Source organism: Theropithecus gelada, chromosome 5 (assembly GCF_003255815.1).
Source record: "Theropithecus gelada isolate Dixy chromosome 5, Tgel_1.0, whole genome shotgun sequence".
Classification (NCBI taxonomy): Eukaryota; Metazoa; Chordata; class Mammalia; order Primates; family Cercopithecidae; genus Theropithecus; species Theropithecus gelada.
Genome location: NC_037672.1, coordinates 155,198,090 through 155,217,249, shown reverse-complemented (window position 1 = coordinate 155,217,249; position 19,160 = coordinate 155,198,090). Strand labels below are relative to the sequence as shown.

Here is a 19,160-nt window from a genome sequence, read left to right as displayed (position 1 = left end):
TCAGACACCCTATATAGGAATGATCCTACTGGCATCGGGTTGGTGCCCCTTCGGGTCAGAGATCCCAGATGAAGGAGACGGCACCCATCTTTGCTGTTCTTCAGCCTCCTCCAGTGACACCTCTAAGCGCGGGAGCGAACCAGATGAACGGGGCATGAAGTGAACCCCCCAGCAAACCACAGCAGCCCTACAGATGAGTGACCTTGAGAGAAGAGAGACAGGCCCTCTCATATTGTTTTATATTGATTTATACTCAGAAAAGGAAAGAGGAGCAAAGCTAAAGGCAGTAGCCCGGCGCCTAGGAACCAGACCCGAAACCAAGGAACCAGACCTGAAACCAGGCCTGGGCCTGCCTGACCTAAGCCTGGCAGTTAAAGATCGACCCCCAGCCTAACTGGTTATGTTGTCTATAGATTCCAGACATTGTATGGAAAGGCATTGTAAAAAATCCCTGTCCTGTTCTGTTTTGTTCTGATTACTGGTGCCTGCAGCCCCCAGTCACACACTCCCTGCTTGCCCAATCGATCATGACCCTCTCACGCGGACCCCCTTAGAGTCGTGAGCCCGTCAAAGGGACAGGAATTGTGCACTTGGGGAGCTCAGCTCTTAAGACAGGAGTCTTGCCTGATGCCCCCGGCTGAATAACCACTTCCTTCTTTAACTTGGTGTCTGAGGAGTTTTGTCTGCAGCTCCTCCTGCTACATTTTTTGGTTCCCTGACCGGGAGGCGAGGTGATTGGCAAAAGGTGGAGGCAGCTCCTTAGGTGGCTTAAGCCTGCCCTGTGGAACATCCCTGCGGGGGACTCTGACCAGCCCAAGCAAGGCGGATCCTGAGAGCGCTCCCGGGTAGGCATTTGCCCCGGTGGTACGCCTCACCAGAGCAGTGTGTGGCAGGCCCCCGTGGAGGATCAACGCAGTGGCCGAACACCGGGAAGGAACTGGTACTTGGGGTCCGGACATCTAAAACTTGGTAAGACTGGTCTTTGGAACTTGCCTACTCCGTTTGGGTGGAAGTGTGGCCTGATCACCCATGGCGTGCCTTTATCGGTACTTTGGTTTAGTTTTGGTTTTGGTTTTGACTTGGTTTGAATTGCTTGATAGGACTGGTCTTGGGAACTTGCCCACTCCATTTGAGCGGAAGCATGGCCTGATCACCCACGGAGTGCCTTTATCAGCACTTTGGTATTGGTTTTGACTTGGTTTGAATTGCTTGACAGGGCTGGTCTTGGGAACTTGCCTACTCCATTTGAGTGCAAGCGTGGCCTGATCACCCATGGTGTGCCTGTATTGGCACTTTGGTTTTTGTTTTTGACTTGACTTGGATTGCTTGATACTTTGTTTTGGTTTTGACCTGGCTTGGATTTCTGGATACTCTGGTTTTGGTTTTGATTTTGGTTTGGTGTAAACTGCAAAAGTGTGTGTGTGTCCTCTTTACCCGTTCTTTGTTTTGTGGTGTGCGTGTGGTGTGAGCGTGATGTTTTGTCTCGAAGAAGCATGGGTCAGGCACAAATAAGCCCACCCTACTAGGAACTATGTTGAAAAATTTCAAGAAAGGATTTAAAGGAGACTATGGAGTATTATGACACCAGGAAAACTTAAAACTTTGTGCAAAGTAGACTGGCCAGCATTAAAGGTAGGCTGGCCATCAGAAGGAAGCCTGGACAGATCCCTTGTTTCAAAGGTATGGCACAAGGTAACCTGTAAATCCAGGGCACCCAGACCAGTTTCTGTACATAGATGCTTGGTTACAGCTGGTTTTAGATCTCTCCACAGTGGTTGAGAGAGGTCCAGCATAAGTGAGAAGAGAGAGAGGAAGAGACAAAGGCAAAAGGAAAGTCAAAGAAAGAGAGACAAAGTCGAAGAGAGAAAGAGAGATATATACAAGTAGTTAAGAAAAAAAAGTGTACCCTATTCCTTTAAAAGCCAAAGTAAATTTAAAACCTGTAATTGATAATTGAAAGTATTCTCTATAACCCTATACTGCTCCAATACCACTTTGTTGTCAGTATAAACAAGGGCGTATCCTGAAAGCACTGAGGCCTTCCTATCAAAAATCCTTAACCCAGTAACCCGCGGATGGCCCAAAAGCATTCAATCTGTAGTGGCAACTGCTTTGTTAACAGAAAAAAAATAAAAATAAATAACTTTTAGGAGAAACCTCATTGTGAGCACACCTCACTAGTTCAGTTCAGAACTATCCTAAATCAAAAAAGCAAAAAAGTAACTTATTAACTCAAAAATCTTAAGGTATGAGGCTATTCTGTTAGGAAAAATAAAAAGCTATCTATACCAATTCTAAATTAATTTGGACAAAACAAGGTCTTATTAATAGCAAAGGACAATTAAAATCCCAAACTTACAAGGTTTTCAACAAAAGTAAGGTTTGCTAAAAGTTAACAGTGTAACATGTATTATACTAACTTCTATTCTTGTGGCCTTAGGCAATCTAGCTCATAGACATAAAAGAAGCTCACTTTAGAAGAGAACAGTTATCATCTCCAAAAAAATAAAAAAAAAAAAAAAAAAGGAAAAGAAAAAAAGTGGGGGCGGAATTTATGTAAAAAGAGTATTATATGGTAAATTCTTGTCCTGAAATAAATTAACTGGTTGTTTAAAGAAAAAAATATTTGTAATAAGTCAGAAAGTTAAAGCATGTCAAAGAATTGTCTGTGAAAGTCGTGAAAGAGAAAAATGTTACAAAAAAGAATTTATGCAAGAAATGTAGTATAATTTAAAAGTAACTAGGCCTCCTGAATGTTAAACTAAAAAAAATAAAAGTTTATGTGCAAGGTGTATAAAGAAAATAAAATATACTTTTGATAAAAGAATAAGGAGGCATAATAATATAAATGTTTATCTACATTAAAAGGTTAAAAAATATGTATATTTTGTTTTAAAGGTTTAATCACATTTTAAAATATTAGAGAGAAAATTCTGTGTGTAAACATTGGCTAAAGTTATAGAGGTATCATCCAGTTTTTCTGTAAACTGGACATTAAAATAAAAGCATAGCAGGCTTTTTTTAAAGCACCAATCTGCTCTTTGCAAAAATTATAAAAGGTTAAAAAAAGTCTATAAAATCTTACTTTATGGTCAAACATTAAAAATTGGATAAATATGTCTACAAGATTTTATTAAAATTAAGTTTAACATTAATGACACACTAATATAAAGGTAAGATTTAGCTTATCTGGTATAAAAATCATACATGCATTTTGCTAGAGGATCATAGAAGTTAAAGACTTAAACTTTAGCAATTAAGACAGGATACCAAGATGCAAATGCCTGGTTAAAATGGATCAAATATTCCGTCTGCACATTAAACAAAAGCAATTGTTATGCTTGTACACATGGCAGGCCAGAGGCCCAGATTGTCCCCCTCTCCACTAAGGTGGTCCTCCAGTCAACCAGGCATAGGCTGCATGGTAGCTCTTTTCCAGGATTCTATAGCCTGGAGTAATAAGTCATGGCAAGCTCTCTCTGCTATATCCCGAAGTCTGGCACCCTGCGGGTCAGCCCCTGAGGGCCATCCAGCTTCCATCTCCCAACACTAAGTTCACTTCGTGTCTCTCATGACAGGCAGGAAACTTAGCATTCCTTGGAGACCTGAAGGGATGCTATGAGCTTAAGAATTTTCAAGAGCTTATCCATCAGTCAGCCCTTGTTCATCCCCGAGCAGACGTGTGGTGGTATTGTGGTGGACCTTTACTGGGCACTCTGCCAAATAACTAGACTGGCACTTGTGCTTTAGTCCATTTGGCTATCCCTTTCACCCTGGCATTTCATCAACCAGAAGGAGAAAAAATAAGACATTGTAAAGTGAGAGAAGCCCCTTATAGGTCTTTCAACTCTCACATCTATTTAGATGCAATTGGGGCCCCACAAAGAATACCAGATCAATTTAAAGCTTAAAATCAGATAGCTACAGGATTTAAGTCAATATTTTAGTAGATGACAGTTAATAAAAATGTAGATTAGATAAACTACATCTATTACAACCAACAGCAACAAGCTTTTCATGAGTTAAAAGAAAAACTCATGTTGGCCCCAGCCCTGGGGCTACCTGGCTTGACAAAACCCTTTACACCCCATGTGTCAGAAAAAAAAATGGCAGTTGGAGTTTTAACCCAGACTGTAGGGTCCTAGCCAAGGCCAGTGGCCTATCTTGCAAAACAACTAGATGGGGTTTCCAAAGGCTGGCCCCCATGTCTAAGGGCCCTGGCATCAACAGCCCTGTTAGCACAAGAAGCAGATAAGCTAACTCTTAGGCAAAACCTAAACATAAAGTCCCCCCATGCTATGGTGACTTTAATAAATACCAAAGGACATCATTAGCCAACAAATGCTAGACTAACTAGATACCAAAGCTTGCTCTGTGAAAATCCCCACATAACCATTGAAGTTTACAATACCCTAAACCCCGTCACCTTGCTCCCAGTATCAGAGAGCCCAGTTGAACATAACTGTATAGAGGTATTAGACTCAGTTTATTCTAGTAGGCCCAACCTCCGAGACCACCCTTAAACATCAGTAGACTGGGAGCCGTACGTGGATGAGAGCAGCTTCACCAATCCCTGCCAAGTGACTCTGAAGAAGACGACAAGCCCTGCTCTAGTCACACTTGGAGGCTGACTGGTCCACGCACGGCTGAAGCATGAGGAAACTCATTGCAGGACTCATTTTCCTTAATATTTGAACTTGTACAGTAAGGACTTCAACTGACCTTCCTCAAACTGAAGGCTATTCCCAGTGTATACATCAAGTCACTGAGGTAGGACAAAAGGTTGCTACGGTCCTATTATTTTATGGTTATTATAGTGTACTGAAACTCTAAAATAACTTGTTTGCATAATATTATTCTATACAAGGTATGTAGCCCGAGAAATGACCAACCTGATATGTGTTATGACCCATTTGAGCCTCGCATGACCAGTTTTTAAAATAAGATTAAAAACTGAAGACTAGTGAAGGCTCCTAAACGATACAAGTAAAGTGTTAGCCAAACCAGAAAAAAAGAGAGGTGCTCAAACAAGTCACCTTAAAATTTGATGCCTGTGCTGTCATTAATAATAATAAGTTAAAAATAAGATGTAGTTCTCTTAATTAAGAGGCTATATGATAGAAAATAAGTACATTTATCATAAATTAAGACTGTGTAAAAATAAATGTACATACTGGTCTTGTGTCATTTAGGCTACTTAAATAAAAAATGAAAAAAAATCCTGTCCACCTTCAAAAAAGAGAAAAGTGGCCATTCCTGTACCAGTAGTCAGTGGAACCCCTTAGAACCAGTAATAACTAACCCCGTTAATCCTCGCTGGAAAAAAGGGGAAGATGTAACCCTAAAAATTGATGAGGCTGGACTGGATCTTCAAGTAAATATTACAGTTTGAAGAAAAGTTTATAAACGCTGTCCTGAGCCAGTATTTCAAACCTTCTATGATGAACTGAATGTGCCAGTACCAGAAATTCCAGGAAAAACAAGAAATTTGTTTTTGCAATTAGCCGAGCATGTAGCCCAGTCTCTCAATGTCACTTCATGCTATATATGTGGAGACACTGTAATGGGACATCAATGGCCATAGGAAGCCCAATAGTTAGTACCTACAGACCCAGTTTCTGATAAATTCCTGGCTCAAAAAAAAATCACCCTGAGAGCTTCTAAGACCTAAAAGCCTCAATCATTAGACAATACTATACAGCAAAAGTGGGGAAGGACTTCACCCTTCCTATAGAAAGATTCAGCTGCCTTAGGCAAAAACTGTATAATAGTACTACAAAAACAGCTACCTAGTACAATTCAAACCATACTAAGAAAATCCATTTAGTAAATTCCCAAAGTTGCAGACCATTTAGGCCCACCCAGTATCCCTCCGGGACTGGACAGCCCCCACTAGGTTATACTAGACATGCAGACATAAGGCCTATGCTAAGCTACCTGAGCGGTGGACAGGTAGTTGTGTTATAGGCACTATTAAAACATCTTTCTTCCTAATGCTCATAACAACAGGCAAACCTCTAAGCTTCTCTGTCTATGCTTCCCGCGAAAAGCGAAGTATAGCCATAGATAATTAAAAAGATGATAAACGGCCTCCTGAAAAAAATTATACAATACTATAGGCCTGCCACTTAGGCACAAGATGATATGTGAGGATACTGGACCCCCATTTACTTGCTCAACCAAATCATATGGTTGCAAGCTGTCTTGAAGATCATCACTAATAAAACCGGTAAAACCTTGACTGTGCTCGCCCGGCAAGAAACTCAGATGAGAAATGCTATCTGTCAAAATAGATTGACTCTCAACTACTTGCTAGCAGCTGAAAGATAATTTTGTAGAAAATTTAACCTTACTAATTGCTGTCTACACACAGATGATCAAGGGCAAGTAGTTGAAGACATAGTTAAAGATATAACGAAACTGGCACATGTGCCCGTGCAAGTGTGGCATAGATTTGATCCTGAGACCATGTTTAGAAATTAGTTCCCAGCACTAAGAGGATTTAAAACTCTTATAATAGGAGTTATAATAGTAATAAGAACCTGCTTACTTCTCCCTTGTTTGCTACCTGTACTTCTAAATGATAAAAAGCTTCATCACTACCTTAGTTCACCAAAATGCTTCAGCACAAATGTACTATATGAATCACTATCAATCTATTGCACAGGAAGACATAAGAAGCAAAAATAAGAGTGAGAATTCCACTAATAAAAAGTGAGAGTCTTAAAGGGAGGAAACGAGAGAAGAGAGACAGACCCTCTCATATTGTTTTATATTGTTTTATATTCAGAAAAGGAAAGAGAAGCAAAACTAAAGGCAGGGTAGCCCAGCACCTAAGAACCAGACCCAAAACCAAGGAACCAGACCTGAAACCAGGCCTGGGCCTGCCTGACCTAAGCCTGGCAGTTAAAGATCGACCCCCGGCCTAACTGATTATGTTATCTATAGATTCCGGACATTGTATGGAAAGGCATTGTAAAAATCCCTGTCTTGTTCTGTTTCGTTCTGATTATCGGTGCCTGCAGCCCCCAGTCACATACTCCTTGCTTGCTCAATTGATCACGACCCTCTCATGCGAACCTCCTTAGAGTTGTGAGCCCTTGAAAGAGACAGGAATTGCTCACTCAGGGAGCTTGGCTCTTAAGACAGGAGTCTTGCCCAATGCTCCAGGCCGAATAAACCACTTCCTTCTTTAACTCGGTGTCTGAGGAGTTTTGTCTGCAGCTCGTCCTGCTACAACCTTACCATTGAAAGAAAAAATAACAGAAAGCAACAACAACAGCATCAACAACAACAAAATGTCCCCACAAAAAAACCCATTCAAGGGTCAGCAGCCTCAAAGATCGAAACTAAACAAACTCATGAAGATGAGAAAGAATTGATGAAAAAATGGTCAAAACCCCAAAGGCCAGAGTGCCTCTTCCCCTCCAAATGATCACAATGCCTCTCCAGCAAGGGTGCAGAATTGGATGGAGGATAAGATGGATGAACTGACAGAAGTAGGCTTCAGAAGATGGGTAATAAAAAACTCTGCTGAGCTAAAGGAACATGTTCTAATCCAATGCAAAGAAGCCAAGAACCTTGATAAAAAGTTGGGGGAGCTGCTAAGAAGAATAACCAGTTTAGAGAGAAACATAAATGACCTGATGGAGCTGAAAAACATTGCATGAGAACTTCGTGAATCATACACAAGTATCAGTAGCCAAATCAAACAAGCAAAAGAAAGGATAGCAGGGTTTGAAGACCACCTTGCTGAAATAAAGCATGCAGACAAGATTAGAGGAAGAAAGAATCAACAAAGTCTCTAAGAAATACAACACTATGTAAAAAGACTGAGCCTATGATTGATTGGAGTACCTGAAAGAGATGGGGAGAATGGAAACGAGCTGGAAAACACACTTCAGGATTTTATCCAGGAGAACTTCCCTAACCCAGCAAGACAGGCCAACATGCGAATTTAGGAAATACGGAGCACACCACTAAGATACTCCATGAGAAATCAACCCCAAAACACATACTTATCAGATTCTCCAAAGTTGAAATGAAGGAAAAAATGTTATGGGCAGCTCAGCTAAGAGAAAGGCCAGGTCACCTACAAAGGGAAGCCCATCTGAGTAATAGCAGATCTCTCAGAAGAAAATCCATAAGCCAGAAGAGATTGGGAGCCAATATTCAATATTCTTAAAGAAAAGTATTTTCAATCCAGAATCGCATATCCAGCCAAACGAAACTTCAAAGTGAAGGAGAAATAAAATCCTTTCTAGACAAGCAAATGCTGAGAGATTTCGTTACCACCAGGCCTGCTTTCCAAGAGCTCCTGAAAGAAGCACTACATCTGGAAAAGAAAAACCGGTACCAGCCACTGCAAAAACACACCAAAATATAAAGACCAATGACACTATGAAGAAACTGCATCAACAAGTGTGCAGAATAACCAGATAGCATCAGGATGACAGGATCAAATTCACATATAACAATATTAACCTTAAATGTAAATGGGATAAATGCCCCAAATAAAAGGCACAGACTATCAAATTGGAGAGTCAAGACCTATCAGTGTGCTGTATTCAGGAGACTCATTTCACATGCAAAGACACATAGAGACTTAAAATAAAGGGATGGAGGAAAATTTACCAAGCAAATGGAAAGCAAAAAACAGCAGGGATTGCAATCCTTGTCTCTGACAAAACAGACTTTAAGCCAACAAAGATCAAAAAAGATGAAGGGGATTACATAATGGTAAAGGGAACAATTCAACAAGAAGAGTTAACTATTCTAAATATATATTCACCCAATACAGGAGCACTCAGATTCATAAAACAATTTCTTAGAGACCTACAGAGAGACTTAGACTCCCACACAATAATAATGGGAGGTGTTAACACCCCACTGTCGATATTAGACAGATCAACAAAACAGAAAATTAACAGGATATTAACAGGGATATTCAGGACTTGAACCCAGTTCTGGATCAAGTGGATTTAATGGACATTTGCAGAACTCTCTACCCTAAATCAACAGAATATACATTCTTCTCAGTGCCACATAGCATTTATTCTAAAATTGATCACATAATTGGAAGTAAAACACTCCTCAGCAAATGCAAAATAAGTGAAATCATAGACAGTCTCTTAGACCACAGTGCAATCAATTAGAACTCAGGATTAAGAAATTCACTCAAAACCACAAGATTACATGGAAATTGAACAACCTGCTCCTGAATGACTCCTGGGTAAAAAAACGAAATTAAGGCAGAAATAAAGAAGTTCTTTGAAACCAATAAGGACAAAGAGACAATGTACCAGAATTTCTGGGACACAGCTAAAGCAGTGTTAAGAGGGAAATTTATAGTACTAAATGCCCACATCAGAAAACTAGAAAGATCTCCAATTGACACCCTAACGTCACAATTAAAATAGCAACAGAGGCAAGAGCAAACTAACCCAAAAGCTAGCAGAAAACAAGAAATAACTACAATCAGAGCAGAACTGAAGGAGATAGAGACACACACACACACACACACAAATCCCCCAAAAAATCGATGAATCCAGGAGCTGGTTTTTTGAAAAATTTAACAAAATATATACACTGCTAGCTAGACTAATGAAGGAGAAAAGAGAGAAGAATCAAATAGACACAATAAAAAATGATAAAGGGGATATCGCCATTGACCCCACAGAAATACAAACTACCATCAGAGAATACTATAAACACTTCTATGCAGGCTGGGTGCAGTGGCTCACACCTGTAATCCCTGCACTTTGTGGAGGGTGCTAAGGGGGGTGGATTACTTGAGTTTGAGATCAGCCTGGCCAACATGGTGAAACCCCATCGCTACTAAAAATACAAAAGTTAGCCAGGCATGGTTGCAGGTGCCTGTAATCCCAGCTACTCAGGAGGCTGAGGCAGGAGAATCATTTAACCCAGGAGGCAGAGGTTGCAGTGAGCTGAGATTGCACCACTGCACTCCAGCCTGGGCAACAGAGTGAGACTCCATCTCAAAACAAAACAAAACAAACAAAAAACTCCACTTCTATGCAAATAAACTAGAAAATCTAGAAGAAATTGATAAATTACTGGACTCATACACCCTCCCAAGACTAAACCAGGAAGAAGTTGAATCCCTGAATAAACCAATACCAAGTTCTGAAATTGAGGCAGTAATTAATAGCCTACCAACCAAAAAAAAAAAAAAAAATCCCAGGACCAGATGGATTCACAGCCAAATTCTACTAGAGGTACACAGAGGAGCTGCTACCAGTACTTCTGAAACTACTCCAAACAATTGAAAAGGAAGGACTCTTCACTCACTCATTTTATGAAGCCGGCATCATCGTGATACTAAAACCAAGCAGAGACACAGTGAAAAGAGAAAACTTCAAGCCAATATCCCTAATGAACATTGATGTGAAAATCCTCAATAATGGCAAACTGAATCGGAATACTGGCAAACTGAATCCAGCAGCACATCAAAAAACTTATGCACCATGATCAAGTCAGCTTCATCCCTGGAATGCAAGGCTGTTTCCACATATACAAATCAGTATACATCATCCATCACATAAACAGAACCAAAGACAAAAACCACATGATTATGCCAATAGATGCAGAAAAGACCTTTGATAAAATTCAACATTCCTTCATGTTAAAAACTTTCAATAGACTAGGTATTGATGGAACATATCTCAAAATAATAAAAGCTATTTATGACAAACCCACAGCCAATATCATATTGAATGGGCAAAAGTTGGAAGCATTCCCTTTGAAGACTGAGAAGGATTTCTTTGAACAAGACAAGGATGCCTTCTCTCATCACTTCTATTCAACATAGTATTGGAAGTTCCAGCCAGGGCAATCAGGCGAGAGAGAAATAAAGGGTATTCAAATAGGAAGAGAGGAAGTCAGATTGTCTCTGTTTCCAGATGACATGACTTTATATTTAGAAAACGCCATCATCTCAGCCCCAAAACTCCTTAAGCTGATAAGCAACTTCAGCAAAGTCTCAGGTACAAAAATCAATGTGCAAAAATCACAAACACTCCTTTACATCAACAGTAGACAAGCAGGGAGCCAAATCATGAATGAACTCCCATTAACAATTGCTATAAAGAGAATAAAATACCAGAGAATACAGCTAACAAGGGATGTGAAGGACCTCTTCAAGGAGAACTGCAAACCCCTGCTTAAGGAAATAAGAGAGGACACAAACAAATGGAAAAACATTCCATCCTCACGGACAGGAAGAACTGATATCATGAAAATGTCCACACTGCCCAAAGTAATTTATAGATTCAATGCTATTCCCATCAAACTACCATTGACATTCTTCACAGAATTAGAAAAAAAACTACTTTAAATTTCATATGGAATCAAAGAAGACTCCATATAGCCAAGACAATCCTAAACAAAAAAGAACAAAGCTAGAGGCATCATGCTACCTGACTTCAAACTATACTACAAGGCTACAGTAACCAAAACTGTACCAAAACAGACATATAGACCAATGGAACAGAACAGAGAACACAGAAACAACACCACATATCTACAACCATCTGATCTTTGACAAACCTGACAAAAACAAGCAATGGGGAATGGATCTTCTATTCAATAAATGGTGCCAGGAAAACTGGCTAGCCATATGCAGAAAATGGAAACTAGATCCCTTCCTCACACCTTATACAAAAATTAACTCGAGATGGATTAAAGACTTAAATGTAAAATCCAAGACCATAAAAACCCTAAAAGAAAATCTAGGAAATACCATTCAGGACATAGGCATGGGCAAATACTTCATGACAAAGATGCCAAAAGCAATGGCAACAAAAGCCAAAATTGACAAATGGGATCTAATTAAACTAAAAAGCTTCTGCACAGCAAAAGAAACTATCATCAGAGTGAACAGGCAACTTACAGAATGGGAGAAATTTTTTGCAATCTGCCTGTCTAACAAAGGTTTAATATCCAGAATTTACAAGGAACTTAAACAAATTTACAAGAGAAAAACAACTCCATCAAAAAGTGGGCAAAGGATATGAACAGAGAAATGCAAATCAAAACCACAATGAGATACCATCTCACACCAGTTAGAATGGCAATCATTAAAAAGTCAGGAAACAACAGGTGCTGGAGAGGATGTGGAGAAATAGGAACACTTTTACACTGTTGGTGGGATTGTAAACTAGTTCAACCATTGTGGAAAACAGTATGGCGATTCCTCAAGGATCTAGAACTAGAAGTACCATATGACCCAGCCATCCCATTACTGGGTATATACCCAAAGGATTATATATCATGCTGCTATAAAGACACATGCACACGTATGTTCATTGCGGCACTATTCACAATAGCAAAGACTTGGAATCAACCCAAATGTCCATCAGTGACAGACTGGATTAAGAAAATGTGGTACATATACACCATGGAATACTATGTGGCCATAAAAAAGGATGAGTTTGTGTCCTTTGTAGGGACATGGATGCAGCTGGAAACCATAGTTCTCTGCAAACTATCACAAGAACAGAAAACGAAACACCACATGTTCTCACTCATAGGTGGGAACTGAACAATGAGATCACTTAGACTCGGGAAGGGGAACATCACACACTGGGGCCTATCATGGGGAGGGGGGAAAGGGGAGGGATTGCATTGGGAGTTATACCTGATGTAAATGACGAGTTGATGGGTGCTGATGAGTTGATGGGTGCAGCACACCAACATGGCACAAGTATACATATGTAACAAACCTGCACGTTATGCACATGTACCCTAGAACTTAAAGTATAATAATAATTAAAAAAAAAAAAAGAAATAAGGGCGGTGGCTTGAGGAAAGGTGATAGCTAGAAACAATGATTTGAGTTTCCTCACAATGTAAAATAATAGATGAAGCTGTAGAGTAAACATAACCCTCCAGGGAAGGCACGTAAAATGAGAAGACAAAAGAATGGAGAGCAGATCCTTAAAGATAATCCAAATCATATTATTATTATTTGAATTGAAAGGGACATTGGTCTTGTTATAGACCTCTGGCTCCTGGATCTTCAAGGAAGCAAATGTTTAACAGAGTGTCCTGAATATTATTTCTTGGTGTCAGCTCTGCTCTCACCCTACGCACTCTCTCCTGAACCATGGAACATGGAAGACTGAAAATTACATTTCCCAAACTTTATTGACAGCTAGGTTGTGCCAGTGGGACGCACTTGCATCATTTGAGAAGATGGGAGAAGACATTATGTTTTGGTGGTGCCTCCAGTAGTTTCAGCAGGAGCAGTCGGTCAGGCAGAGGCAATTCAGCAGTATTGTGTGGGCTTCAGGGTTATGGGTGACACCGCCTTTCTTCTTCTTATTTAATTGGGTCTTGTAAACAGTTCCCCGTGTTAAATCCTCTCCTATTTAAAATACCTGGAGTGGTTTTGGTATACTGACTGACAGACACTTTGTATATCACATAAAGAAAATGTAAGGCTAGAAATTAACCAACCTTTAAAAATTAGACTGGCCAGGCGCAATGGCTCACGCCTGTAATCCCAGCACTTTGGGAAGCCAAGACGGGCGGATCATGAGGTCAGGAGATCGAGACCATCCTGGCTAACACGGTGAAACCCCCGTCTCTACTGAAAATACAAAAAATTAGCCAGCTGTGGCAGCGGGTGCCTGTAGTCCCAGCTACTCGGGAGGCGGAGCTTGCAGTGAGCCGAGATCGCTCCACTGCACTCCAGCCTGAGTGACAGAGCAAGATTCCACCTCTAAAAAACAAAACAAAACAAAACAAAACAAAAAAATTAGACTATACAGGGGATAGAAGCAATAATTTTAATTTTAAAAAGAAAAGCAATATCCTAAACGGATGCAACCGTATTTCAAGTGTCTTTACATGGACCATGAAGCTCCAAGTTTATTCAGTGAATACCCTTCAGAACAAACTGATTTAACCGAGTTAAAATAATGAAATGACATATTCCAGAAACTCCTCTTAGCAGAGAAACATAGAAGGGAGCCTAGATGCACTACAGGAAGAGTTCTTGAATTTCCTTGCTACAGACCAAGTTCAAATTGAGCTACAGGGTTCCTTAGGGGCACTGCCTAGTGGAACATAAAGCGGGGCAACAAATACCCAACAGGGAAACAGTAATTGAACATAAATGTTATTAATAAAATAATTGTAATGGCAACTAATACGTAGAGCATTAACCATGTAATCAGCACTATATGAAGCACTAAACATATTTTATTTCATTTAACCCTCAAAATACTTTATGAGGTTGGTGCTATTATTATCCCTCTTTACAAATGGAGAAACCAAAGCTTGGAGAACTGAAGTTATTTGCCCATGGCCACATAGGTGGAAGTGGTAGAACATGAATCATTGATTTGCAATTTTGGAGAATGTATTTTTCTAAATAAAGAAGAAATGTGGAGGAAAACAATGCCTGATAGACTGGGTAAACTGACCTTAAGTTGTCATTAAGTCAAAACTAAGCCATGCTATGTTACAGTTTTGGTGTGTAAAGAAATTGTTTTTGAGAGAGCTATTCAGAGTTAGAATTCTGTGTGAATTGTACAAAATACATAAAATTGCCTCTAACCAAAAAAAGTCAGGAATCTGCTATTTTAGAATAATTTATGTGTTTTTTTTCTCCAATTGGCCTGGGACTACTCTCTCTAAGGCAACATTTCAATGACAAAGAGATTGTTCCTGAATGTGGCTGGGGAAAAGCCATCATTGTTGAAGGAAGGCAAATATACTGTTCTTTCCCTGAAGAATAAAAAAGTACTAAAATCTTTCTAGACAGTACTATCCATTATGCGAAGAACTGACAGGGAATATAAATGGAATCCAGAGGGGAAAGAAGACTAAATTTAAGGTGACCCAGTTCCTGTTAAGTTTTATGGACTGAACACTGCCATATAGAGATTTAAAGACATTTTCACCCTTATTCATAGAGTGCATACCGCTAGACACAAATGCAACCAAACATGGGCATTCAAAAGAGTATGTGTTCTCACAGGTGAAAGAGTGGCTGTCTAGCTAGGTTGAGAAGAGTGAGTGAGGAGACAGGGAAGTGGAAACTAGGTGAGACAGGAAATGAGTTGTACGTAGAAGAGAGAATCGGTGACTACTCCAGGGGCATCAGGAAGCCAGCAGAATGCTTTTTTTGAATAGCATGTTTTAGTTTGCAAAATATTTGATTCTCATTGATAAGATATGTGTTATGATTTTCTACATATTACAGATGATAAAACTAAGCTTAAGAGCAGTTAAATGATTTTCCAGGTTCTCAGAGTTTTGGAGAGCTAAAGCTGGGGCTCCTGCCCCCCAAATCTGGCACTTTTTGTCCTCTAAAACCAGTCATTGTAAATGACGAATCTGAGGAACAAGCGTGTGGATTTTATGAAATGTAGGTTTAAAAAATGTAAACATATCAGGATCCTTAAAAAAGCACTCTCCATGTTTTAAAGAACAGCAAAATCACTAGAAATGACTGTGTACCTTACTACTGAGAGCCCGGCTCCAATGTAATTTAGCAGTGGATTTGACACTTCTTCTGCATCCAATCCAAACCAACCAAACCTGAAAATCCAGAAAGTCACATCAAATTAAATATTGTTAAGATGTTTCACCATAATGTTTAAGGGCATGGACTCGGGGCCAGATTCCTGGTTCAAATCCCAGCTCTCTTACTTATTAGCTGTGACTTTGGGTAAGTTATTTATTTTCACTGTACCTCAATTTCCAATTTTTTTATTTTTTATTTTTTTTTGAGATGGAGGCTTACTCTGTCACCCAGGTTGGAGTACAGTGGTATGATCTTGGCTCATTGCAACCTCTGCCTCCTGAATTCAATCTATTGTCCTGCCTCAGTCTCCCAAGTAGCTGGGACTACAGGTGCCTGTCACCAAGCCTGGCTAATTTTCGTATTTTTAGTAGGGATAGGGTTTTGCCGGTCTGGAACTCCTGAAATCAAGTGATCCACCCACCTCGGCCTCCCAAAGTGCTGGGATTACAGGCGTTAGCCAACGTGCCCAGCTTCCCATGTTTAAAATAGGATAATTATTGTACCTACCTTATAAGTTTGTTACAAAGATTAAATGAGTTAGTATACATAAAAGTACTTGTGAGTGTCTCTTTACTAAGACTAAAAAAGAAGAAGTAGGAGAAAATAGTTCACCTGACTCATGGAAGGTTAATTAATTGGTTACAATATTGTATTGTATATAATTGGTTACAATATTGTATTGTATACGATATTGTATAGTGTTTGGAGTAGACTTTTAAAAAACTTCTAGGTTAAATATCCCTACTCTGTCATTACCACAGATTTTTTTTTCCTACCTTGACATTGCTGTGATCATCACCAAGAATCACTGAGAACCATCCAGGGGCAAGAGGAAAGGAGAAAAGAAGGAAAAGAAAAAGAAAATAGCAGGAGGTGGGGAATGGGGAAAGGATGGGAGACAATGTATTGGAAGTTAGTAAGTTGGTTTGTTTTGTTGTTTTGAGGTGGTTATAATGCTTTGAGTGGAAAGGGAGTCCAAAAGGTAAGATGAGAATAACACCCTACATTCTACTCATTTTTCCAAAATTGATTTGAATGTTAATCTTAATGCTGACCAAGGGCACCAGTCTGATAGAACTTTGTGTAATTATGGGACTGTTCTCTATCTTCACTGCACAAAAGAGTAGCCCCTCCCCATATGTAGCTACTGAATACACCCAAGTGGCTAGTGCAACCCAGAAACTGGAGGTTTAATTTTATCAATTTAAATTAATTTAAATTTAAATATAAACGGCCTCCTGTGGTTTCTGGCTACTCTATTGGACAGCGCAACGCTAGAGCTGGGGCTGGCAAACTTTTTCTCAAGGGCCAGACTGTAAATAATTTAAGCTTTGAGGGTCAGTTATTCCCTTGCTGCTCAACTCTACCATTGTGATAGAAAAACAGCCATAGACAGTCCTTAAATGGATGGGTTTGGCTGTGTTCTGATAAAACGTAATTTATAGAAATGGCTGGGAAACCAGACCATGGTTTGCCAACCCTGCTCTAGAGGGAAGAATATGTGCTCTGGAACTAGAAGACCTGGGTTTGAATCCTAGCTTCTTAGTTCTGTGACCTACAGTAAATTACTTAACCTCTTTGGGTATCTACTCTAAGATAGTGCTTACTTCATGTATTTGTGAAAGTGAGATGATAATGATGCATAGAACATGTCCAGCAAACTGTGACACAATAGAAAGGGACAATAAACATCAGTTTCCTTTTTCTCTCTCTACCTCTGTTTCCCAGATTTAATGCTACACTATATCTTGATCAAATATCTAGATTATTTATTTATTTATTTATTTATTTATTTATTTATTTATTTTGAGACAGAGTCTCGCTCTGTTGCCCAGGCTGGAATGCAGTGGCGTGATCTTGTCTCACTGCAAGCTCCGCCTCTGGGGATCACGCCATTCTTCTGCCTCAGCCTCCCCAGCAGCTGGGACTACAGGTGCCCGCCACCATGTCCGGCTAATTTTTTGTATTTTCAGTAGAGACGGGGTTTCACCGTGTTAGCCAGGATGGTCTCAATCTCCTGACATTGTGATCTGCCCACCTTGGCCTCCCAAAGTGCTAGGATTACAGGCGTGAGCCTGTAAATATATTTAATTTCTACATATTCTAAATATTAAGAATTTGGGGCAAATAGCAATAGAAGGTGGCATATTTGATGTGTATGTTTTACCAGCTATAAACTCTGTGAGAATAAGAATCACATGTTATTCCTCTCAGTAAGCACTTGCCTTACGAAGAATATGGGTGCGGGAAATCTTAGTTGAACTAATTTGACTTGAATTACCTTGAGCTTGCCCAGCCAGTTAAGGCATTAAATGATCCCCAGATTAAGATTCCAAGGCCTAATCCAATGGTTTTGATAATTGGGACAACAGCAATGTTCCCTGTAGATGTAATATACAGAAGAAACATGTTACTTCCAATATAGAAAATACATTTATAAATAGAATTAGTTTTTATTCTAACTTCAACTGAAGTGTATGGGATTTGGACAAATTTAGTAAAGCACAGTTCCTTATTTTTTAAGTAAAATAACCATATTTTTGGCATTAAATTTATGATTATGATTGCTAAAAGAACTAGGCTCAGGGAAAAAGTCTACAAAGAAAAATGTTGAACTCCTAATTGTACAGAGGTTTCTCACCCTTAGCATAGCTCTCTATTCTGTGACTCTTCATGGAAGCTGTCAGTGATAAATTATCAGTGACCATCCTCTGAGACTTGAACTAGGGCCAATTACTGGCAGAAGTCTTTGGCCATAAAACAGGCTCAGAATTTGCTCTTCCATGATTGCTGATTTGTCTTCTGGATTTCTGGATTTCCACATTAATTTTTTTATGTTTTGAGGGTCACTGAGGGCCAAATCCATATACATATATATTTTTGGTCTGTCCTACAATCTCTTCTTGAAAGGTTACCTCTTTAGGATTCCATGACGTCCTCATCACTTGATTCTCCTCCTGTTTCTCTCTTTAGCTCTTTCTCTAGCTGCTATTTTTCATCATTCCTTCTGGAATAAGGTACCTCCTAAAGATTTTCCCTTGAGCGTATTTGTCCCCTTGCTTTATTGTCCTTTGGGTACTTGACCTAATTTCATGTTTTCAGCTACCAGCTAAAGGTGCATGTTCCCAGTGCTACAGCTCTAACCTGGACCTACTTTAGAGTTTTAATATTATTCTCCAAACCATCAAGAAGAAATCTCCAACCAGATGTTTTCTATGGTGGAAACATCAGGATGTTCATGCTCAGAAAGGGCCAAGCTGAACCCATCCTTTTCCCTTTCAAACATGTTCTTTTTCCTTTCCTCACATGTGTCAATACCACCACCCTCCTAATCACCTATAATCAAATCTCTACGCTATCATTGGCCCCTCCCATTCTGCTATGTCCTATATGCTATCAGTTGCTCCAACCTATGGCATCCACATTTGCAACATATCTCAAATTGGACTCTTTCCCCACGGAAACTCAGTGGAATCTGCTGGGTGAACAGAAATGCTCTCGTGGCTATAAAGATCTGCAGGATGGATGGATGTTTCGTCTGTTCCTGTCCCTCTATTAGATATGACAAGCAATCATACTGAGGTATAAGTGAGGTATAATAATG

At 39.7% G+C, this 19,160-nt stretch overlaps 1 protein-coding gene across 1 annotated transcript in view; it reads right to left on the bottom strand.

The window, feature by feature from the left end:
* The window catches only part of TMEM144 (transmembrane protein 144), a 62,705-nt gene that overhangs the window by 28,060 nt on the left and 15,485 nt on the right, over positions 1 to 19,160 (bottom strand). Inside the window, exons 6-7 of the mRNA XM_025385995.1 lie at positions 17,838 to 17,937; positions 15,490 to 15,570 (exon numbers count right to left, since the gene is read on the bottom strand). Of these exons, the coding sequence (XP_025241780.1) occupies positions 15,490 to 15,570; positions 17,838 to 17,937 (181 nt within the window). The remainder of the gene's footprint in view (positions 1 to 15,489; positions 15,571 to 17,837; positions 17,938 to 19,160) is intronic.